Genomic DNA, 9501 nt, shown 5'->3' with positions numbered 1-9501 from the left:
ATTCTTGCAACTTCTGAGTATTCTGTAAATGCTGGCAATGATCATCAGAATTTTCTTTTTAAAAAGGCACAGCATAACGGCTTTTACATTCCCAGAACAGGGCTGTGGGTGGGAATTAAAAGACTCATTAAATTTGTCTTCAAATGCCCAACATTAACTCTAACAATTACTGTAAAAGAACACTAGTTTTCATTCCCTATTTGGAAACCTAAAAAAGTCCCAATTCTTAATTCAAGACTACTCATGGAGAGGGAAGACTACTTCTGTGACCCTAGCTAGGGACACGACTGTAACAGAGTCCTTCCAGAAGGGCTGGCACCTGTACTCCTACTCACGTGGTCAAGGCAGGGGAACTGCTAGCTTTCAATGGATCAACGCTAACCTAGGTAGTGTATTAATTGATATGGAGCTCATTGCTACTTTCAGGATCTGAGTGTTGATAAGAATTGCTGCTGTGCAAAAGTAACTGTCCTAAAACCAGCCCCCTAACCGTTCTTTACTGAGCCTATTGTCCCAAACATTCACATGTATAACTGCCAGTGCAGAGACCAATCGTCTATATATAAAATAAACATTCTTTTATTGTTTTTCTCACAAGGGCCAGGGGAATGAGGGGTTGCTATGGGCAGCTGATTGTCTGTAGATGCTACTGACATCAATAGTCAGGATGGGTGCTGAAAAATCTATGGTGTGCACAACAGTCTCTCAAAGCAAATAATCATTCAGCCCAAAATGTTGACAGTGTCAGTTTGGGTTATCTTTGAGTTTTATGTGTTAAAGGAAGCAAATTAGATACATTAGTGTATATGGGAACAGCTCTGATGGAACTCAGAATCTAGGATGAAATACAACACATATTCTGTCTAATTAGATGAATCCACACAATGTTTATATTTAAATACTTTATTTTCATTTCACAAAGGAAGCAAGTGTTTGCAGTTAAACATGCCGTTTAATTAGTGCTGGTCATATGCAAAACAAGTACAAAGAAAAATAAGCGTTTTCCCTTTACAAGTAAAACAACACAATTTGCATATACAATATTACACATACATACTATTTTCAAAATTTTCCACAAAAGACAGATTAGAATCCAAATTTAGAATTCTACCCACAAACTCAGACTGAAGGAACTGAAGGTCTCTAGTGGTGTTTAAATAAAAAAAAAATTAATACCTTTTAAAGTTTCCAAGTAATTACTTTCCAAAGTATTTGCAAGAGACTCTTCCTCATAGCCACAAGGAACACTTGGCTTTAATCAAGACAGCCATGACTACAGTTTGTCTTAACGTGATTTGTTGATGAAGGCAAATGCTCCAATTATGTAGCAATTCTCCTCTCTCTCTCATACACACACACACACACACACACACACACACACACACACACACACACACACACACAATTATTTTACTGATGATTTATACAGCCCAACTTCTGGAGCATTTCTTTGAGCTAAGCCATGACCTTTACTTCCTTTGAAGTATTTCAAATTAAAAGCAATTCAAAAATATCACTAATGACTACCATGACTAACTCCAAAAAGGTGGCCCTTTCTCTTTTATTTATGATCAAAGGTAAATGTGTCATGAATAACTTTTTCCTACAGCAGCAGGTATAAGTAACAACAATGTTACTAGGCTAACTTCCAACACATTCCTGAGAAATCTGATATGGTAAATAAGACGTCTTTGAGAATTTCTAGGAGTCCTATCTATCACTCAATGTTTCTTAAATGAATATGGCAAATCTTCTTCATGGAATATTGGTTTAAAAAAGTGAGAACAAAACAAAGCTAAGACAGGAAGGATGGGGGAGGCACGCACATGCATTTTCTTTGATGCAAACAAATGTGTAGTCATAACTTTTACCATGTGGTGGATGAAAAGACAATGTGAAATCTAAAAATGCTGAGAGCAAACATACAGGCTTGGTTGCATGAGATGCACACAGAAACACAAAGCTAACTAGGATGCAGCATTAGCTTAAATTTGTGAGTAGAACTTAAGACAGAAACTAACAACGATAAAGGCACTGAAGGCAAAAGGAAATAAAAAAAAACAGAATAGGGATGATTCAATTAATAGAGAACTAGGGGAAGAGATAAAGCCACACAAAAGAGTTCTGGGTAAGAGGGGGCCAATTGCCCTGCCATCTGTGGATGATCTAAGATAGAAAGGTCTTGCTTTTGAAATCTTTTTTGGGACCATGTTGTCTGTCAGTCACCAGAGGAGTAGCAATCACTCAAATGGTCATTTCTAATAATCACAATGACTTTTCCTGGGTATACAAGAACATGCAATAGAACTCTGAAGATAAATCTGAATTTTGGGCCTCACAGCAACACCATTTTTAAGAGGTCTTCAGATCAGTTACAGTAAATACTAATATTGGCTCATGAACTTCAATAACTTACCCCAAGCAGTGAGGAGATTTAAACACACTTTTACTCAGCACTGCCCTCTGTTTCTTCTGGTATTTACAAAACCAAAGCTGGCCTTTCACCATCTCAGGTTAAATCAACACTAGAATTACTGGGTCTGATTAATTTCCACAATGCAGCCACATCTAAGCATCTTCTCCCATCTTATTCGGTGCATACGCATTGCCACTATTTGTCATGGAGTCACAGGGCTACACTTCCAGTCAGGTGCCCAAGATGTAACAAAGTCTTTGTTTTTTCCTAGGTGTATGTAGAAATCTTCAAGGGAATAAATATTAAGGGAAACAATGAAGGCAAGGGAGAAAATTGAGTATGTATGTGTATATATTTGTATCCTTAAAAATATATATCCTAGAGAATAACCAGAAAAAAACAAACCACAAACTAGTTAGTGCTAAGTGAGGAAATAGGCAAGAAAGGATATGCTCTGTCATATTATAAAACTCATTTTCACCATGGCCTTTACAGTTAGGCAAACGACTACAAAATAAAATAAAGAAACAAAAAATATTTATACTAAGAATAGTCTAATATCAAAAATATAAATTCAAAACAAGTAAAAACCACAAAACTGCTTTACTCACAATTGCCAACAGGCATAAGGGGATGGGGAGAATCGGAGGTATGTTATATACCGATCCTCAGTTTTGATTAAGTACCCATTTATTCATGCAAAGGATTAGTGGCCTAATCCGTACCATAAAAAATATATTAAAAGCATGCATTCTATCCCTTTTTCCTAACCACTACCCACCTAAGAAATCCCCCCTCCCCCTGCCAAAAAAAACCCAAGTTATAAAATTATTGCCTTTCTAGGCAATGAGGAAAAGGGAGCAGGGGAGAGTTATCATACGTCTGGACCTCCACGTTTCATTATGTATCTCCAAACCCCAGCAAAGAACTGGTGCTATGTGGAATAACATATAGAATGTAGCAATTATTTATATACATTCAAAATATATGTACACCCAGACCCCCCCAAAGCAAACAAAAGAGCTAGTCTACCACTGCCCATCAGGCAATGAGGGATAGGGAGTGTGGAGAGTTTTCATAGAATCAATCTCAGTGTTCAGTAAGTAATATTTAAAAAAATAGTCATGACAAGGACCAGGTTCAAAATGATGTTAACACCACAAGGTATTTACAATATATATATATATATCTACACACATACACATACATACATACACACATAGACATGGTTAACTTTTTCTCAGACAGACAAAACAAAGACCCCAGCTCTACAGTGCTCATACACTACTACACTATGGCACAGGTGACAGAGTGAAGAAAGATGTTCCATGACTCTGGGTATAGACCCACTTCATTTGACAATAAGTTGAAACACAAAAGCACACTGGAAGTGAAATAATGAAATAACTGTTGACAAACATTTAAATACATTTAAAAAAGTAAAAACCCAGAACTCTTTCACCCCATACCCCTATGCCAAAGCTACACAACTACTCTAAAGCCATTGCCCAGACAGGCAATGAGGGAAAGGGATAGGGAGATTTTTCATAGAATGAACCTCGATATTCCTTATGTACCTAAGTGTCCACAGACAGATTTAGGTACAAATGAAGTTAACAACAACAAAAAGAATTAAAAATTTCTATTTACATTTTAAAGTATATACATATTCCACCCCTCCGCGTGGAACAGAGTTAGAAAATCTATGCTACTCTACAATTGCCTGCAGAGGCATGAGGAAAAGGGAAAGAGGAAGTTTTCATACATCCGGACCTCCACGTCTCATTAGGTACCTATATGTCCATGTAAAGGACGCAGTACCAAATGAAATAATATAGTATAGTAACAAAATTATATACATTTGTAAGAGTGTATTTCCAGCCCTTAGTCCCCCCTAAAGCTAAGAAAAAATAAAAAGAAAATCTTTCTCATACTGATGGAATAAGAATGACAGGACACTAAATTCAGAGCTCAATGCTTTGTCAGAAACCAAGTCCAAGTGAAGGACAGCCACCCAACGAAATGCAGTGAGCAAGAAGCACATAGAAAAAACACAGTGAAAACATATGCCAGACCTCCACCTCCAGTAGCAGCCCCAAAACACTGCCTGTGCTACTTGACACTCACTGCAATGCATGTCCAATGTAAGAGAAGGAAGAACCTTCTTAGAGAGATCCCCCACTTTCCTCATAAATCCACAGAATGGACTGGGAAAGCAAGAAAGGAAAAATGCAGCAATAGCATGTCTATGTTAAAAAGTATATATTATTGCCCCAAACTAATTTCCAGCCTAGCAAAAACCAACCAATCAAACAACAATCCTCAACACCCAAATCCAACTTTCAAAAAACTCAAAATACTTTAAAAAGTTTTGCACCCAGACAATAAGAGAAAGGCAAAGAGGGCGTTGTTATACATCTGAACCCCACTGGTACCTTCCACTCTGAGCACCCAGTGAATTAATATAACACAGTAGTAAGAACATATATACAGACATTGAATACACTTCCCTGCACACACTCATACAGCCATTCTAATGGCTATTGCCAACAGGCAATAAGAGGTGAGAAGAATATGTGACTGTTTACATCTAGTCTTCCACATTTCATCAGGTATTTTCACATGCATTTCAAGGGTATAGGACCAAATATAATTAGTAATAAAAAGTCACAACAAGCTCTCACACTATCCCAAACAAAACAGTTAGCTATTGTATTGTCTTAAGAGGCAACAAGGAGAAGGTAAAAATCTGTCATACTCAATCACAATGGTTATTAAGTTATCTATGCAAAGAAAAAAGTCTAAGTGAAATATATAAAAAGTAGTATTGCATTTATAAATGTGCTTGAAAGGATAAGAGGCAACTTATGTTCCAAAGACTAGAGCAAAACAGTAGGCACTATTACTACTCTGTTATTCCAATGCATTGGTGTGGACTTGCATGGTTTATGTACATGTCCACAACAATGTATGGAGGGCAGCAATAAGTAAGTCCCAAATAGCAGCAAAATTGTTGCTACACTCTTTTAAAAGAAGCTACCTTGCTCCCTTTTGGAAACTCATGACATCATTTCAAAAGTTAAAACCAAATTACTCTATAGCTGTTACCTACAGTAGGCAACATGGGAAGAGGGGAGATTATCAGAGAGCAGTATTTCACTCTTTACCAGGACAAAATCTGTAAAACAAAATATAAAACATACAAAAGTACATGTGTATGTCTCAAAAGTATCCATCACACCCTCAAATTCCCACAAACCCTCTAAAAATCAATCACTTATTCTGCTAATTATTGCCCAACTAGGCAGTAAGGGATGGGGAAAAGAGTACATTTGTCATACTTTGAGACTTCCACTTTTCATTTTGTACTTCTTTGATATTTCACAGATTTAAGAACAAAATAAAAGAACACAAAGCCCAGAAAAATATATACCTGAGTTTTAAGAACTACAAATCTAAGAAGACAGAACATTTCCAAAAAAGAGAATTCATTCTGTATAAATAAAAGTAAGGTCAGGGCAGGGGGGAATCTACATTATACCTATGACCCCAGTTCTTAGAGGCCCATATAAATCAACCCTTTCCTATCTGTGAACTCAGTCTGGGACTGCAGTCCTCAGTAATAGTGCACTTGAGATGTACTGTGCCATCCCTGAAACCCACGGAACACGTTCATATATAAGTGCTCAGCAGTCTGGTTGAAATTTATCATTCTAGGTTCTTTAGATTAAGTACCTTTAAAGTCCGATTCAACAACAGAATATCAATCATGCAACAAACACAAAACTTAATTTTTATTTCTTGCTTCCCAATAATCAATCAGAAAGAATTGTTTGGTACCCAGTAAACCTGATGCAGCTAGATTTGTTTTTTATACCCAGGACTCTTCTGGAAGCTTTTGTTCTAATAGTGGCTAAAGTTTCATAAAATGAAAACACACATGGCAAAGAAAACTAGTTAGATAGAACCCGTGACAGCAAGAAAGTCTGTAAACACTGAACATCGACAAATACAATCTCATTTTGAAAGACAAAATGAGACAGAGAAGGCACACGTTTCTGGGGGTAACTGCCATTTCTTTATCATAGCTAAGTCCATATTAGTAGAGTAAATTTACCTCTTCCAATTCCTAACTTTCAGATCTCCAAATGAATTTTTCCACAAATCTAGAATTTCTATTTTTCCAGTTCTATTTTTCCTAATAATCAATATATGCCTTCACATTACATTCAAGTACACCCTTTCTCTGTAGTCAACAGAACACTCTTAACTCCTTGCTACCCAGGGATGTCAGGTATTATGCTCAAAGCACAAGCTGACCCCTGTGAGTCAATCTTCCTTCCTAGAAGTAGAGAATGCAAGGTAAATTTTGGAGGAGGAAAATCGACTATAAATGCCACCTACCAATACACTTATGAGACTATAAATGCCACCTCTCTCAGCCTTACATTCTTGACTTTGAGTTAGCTGTAAGAAGATGCACATAAGCAGGCTAACAAAACATGAAAATTTACAGAATTCTGTGGGGAAATTAAGAGTAGGTTTATCAAAATAAAAAACAATTTAGGTGAAGATTACTGGTAAGAGTGAAAATATTATGGCTCCAGTATCCTGGGAATGAATAGCTTCTGACATCAATAAATCAAGAATTACCTCTTTTTTTTTTTTGAACATATCCTCATAAGACTCTATGTACAACACTGCCCACCACACACATTCACATCCATACATGGAAGAAAGAGTTATTTAAGACAAGATTTGCCATATGCAGAGTTACATAGATTTTAGGATCAATGCCAAGATGGGCAGGTAAATCTCAAGACTGAACTGGTCTTGAGAAGTAGCAAAAGTTAAACTCTGTATCAAAGTAGAATTTAGTAATACAACATGGTAAAAAACCAAAAAGAGGCAACCAAACCCACAAGAGTATTTTTCCTTCACTCTAAAAATACAAAAACCCCTAACCTTCAGTATCAACTAAACTACCATTCATTTACCAAAAGCACAAAGGAAATAAAGATCTACAATTAACTATTTCACGAAGATATCAAGATGATTCTGAGATTCTCAGGAATAACATTTCCTACTCAAAAACACAAAATGTTTAGAAAAGACTAAACTGGGAGCAAACACTAGGATTACAGTAGGCTATTTTCAGATTGTCAGCCATTAAAATTTTGTTATATAAAAATATTTTCATAAAATAAAATATAACTTTGTATTCAACTCCACGTATTCTAACTTTACAACAGCTGAATAAAAAAAGTGGTCTTTCTATGGTCTGACTGTGGAGTGTTTTCAGTGTTCACAAATGAGTAATTCCCTTTTTATGTACATGGACAGTTTTCAAACAAAATATAGAATTCTCATGAGTTATTAAGAAGAAAACTCCTCCCCTAAGAATAAAAGAAACACAACAACCTAGGAATAAGTCTGCATAGCTCAAAAAATTCAAGTACAGTATTTCTCCTTCAAAAGGAGTGAAAACGCCCGCATTCTGCTCTGGATACCCTCCCACATGATTCCTTTGCTTGATCCTTGGCCACTTTTTAACATTAGTTTGGCCAAAAGAAAAGAAAAAAATCTATTTTTTTCAACTAAACAAAATCACTGTTTTAAACCGTGAAAAAAAGAATTCATAGCCCACCATATGTTCAACTATTCCTTTTCCACACTCTCATTGTCCCTTTAAGGTACTATGGTGAACTTCAAAATAAAATGCTTTAATTTCTTGAGAAATGCTTCTAATATACACCCTAATATAAAATAAAAAAAAAACACATGGATATGATTCACAGAGAAAATGGTATGATTTGTTAGGTCAAAAGGCAACTTAAACAAATTACATTCTTGGTGGGGAAATAACGACAAAAACACCAGTGCTGCTTAACAGAAAGCTTGCCAAAGCACAGAAATACTCCTCTACAGCAGAAAGTCTACCAGCAGGACTAACCAAGTGTATAGAGTTGGAAGGTACTGGAACTCATGATAAAATAATGAACATTAACTCAGTTCAGAACACCTCTTACAGTAGTGCCATAAAGATGAAGCTGAAAGTGTTAAATATTTGGAAAACTGAGATTTTGGACCTGTATGTTCATCTGTTCAATTCAACAGAAATGAGAAAAATCTTTAGAACCTGGTTATTCTGCAGGAAAAATTATAATATAGATATAAACATTTTTAACAGACCCCAATCAGGGCAGACCTGCATACCTGAGGTCAGTTGTCTACAGCTGTATCTTCAATGCCTTTTTTGCTTGACTCTTCCAGGCTAACTACCACATCCCAGGAGCATCTATCAATAAGACGCAGCAAATAGCTGACCAATCAACAGCCTGCAAATAGGGTAGCTCTTACAGCAGACTTTCCTTGGTTGTACTGTGTCAATAACTTTCTGAACACTAAGAAATGGAACACAATTTCAAATATGTCTTTTTTTCTCCATTTGGGTGTCCAAAGCAAAATTACTCATTGTTTTTGTAGATGGTGGGCATACAGGTGAATATAACTTTGTAATAAATAATTACTTACTGCCTAAACACATTTCAGAAAAGACATGAAAAACACAATTGGGCCCTGAGCTAACTAGAACTCCTAACAGTGCAAAACAACTCAGTAGCATGCCTGCCTTCACTTCAACCTTTACAAAACCAGCAGAGCTGTGGGCACCAGAAGGTCAGCTGTGTGTGCTACAGCCACAATGTCAGAGTTTTCAGATTCCTCGACATCCACTGGATATTCAGCTGAATAACTTCCAAAGCCTCTTGGACACAGCGAAGCTGCAAGGTTGCCTCTGACTGATTTTCAAAGAATGCCTGGACCTGTAAACACCAGAGAAGCATTTTAAACAGGAGAGACAGAGGTTCCCCTGACCTTGTAATGGTAGCTCCAAAATTTGACACCTTGGAAATAGCAGCCCTACAGCCAAAGCATTTGTATCTATCAAGTGTGGTAATATCTTTTCTTCATTGCTGGTGCCTTTACTCCTGTGTCTATTAATTCTTCTTTCCATATTATTTCTTAAAATAAAAAACGAACTCTGAAGAAAATTAAAGTAATTTAAAATTAGGCTTGATAAATAA

At 36.4% G+C, this 9501-nt stretch overlaps 1 protein-coding gene across 3 annotated transcripts in view; it reads right to left on the bottom strand.

The window, feature by feature from the left end:
• Positions 1-892: 892 nt before the first annotated feature.
• The window catches only part of Lnpep (leucyl and cystinyl aminopeptidase), a 95207-nt gene continuing 86598 nt past the window's right edge, over positions 893-9501 (bottom strand). For 2 of the 3 annotated variants that reach the window (XM_026787329.1, XM_005363329.3), the window contains exon 18: positions 893-9240. In XM_026787329.1, coding sequence (XP_026643130.1) covers positions 9109-9240 — 132 coding nt within the window. In that variant the 3' untranslated portion in view covers positions 893-9108. The remainder of the gene's footprint in view (positions 9241-9501) is intronic. The other variant, XR_003378362.1, reaches the window with a different exon arrangement.

The sequence above is a fragment of the Microtus ochrogaster genome, linkage group LG9 (genome assembly GCF_000317375.1).
Source record: "Microtus ochrogaster isolate Prairie Vole_2 linkage group LG9, MicOch1.0, whole genome shotgun sequence".
NCBI lineage: Eukaryota > Metazoa > Chordata > Mammalia > Rodentia > Cricetidae > Microtus > Microtus ochrogaster.
The sequence above is the reverse complement of the archived record's forward strand: the minus strand, read 5'-3'. Positions and strand labels throughout refer to the sequence as shown.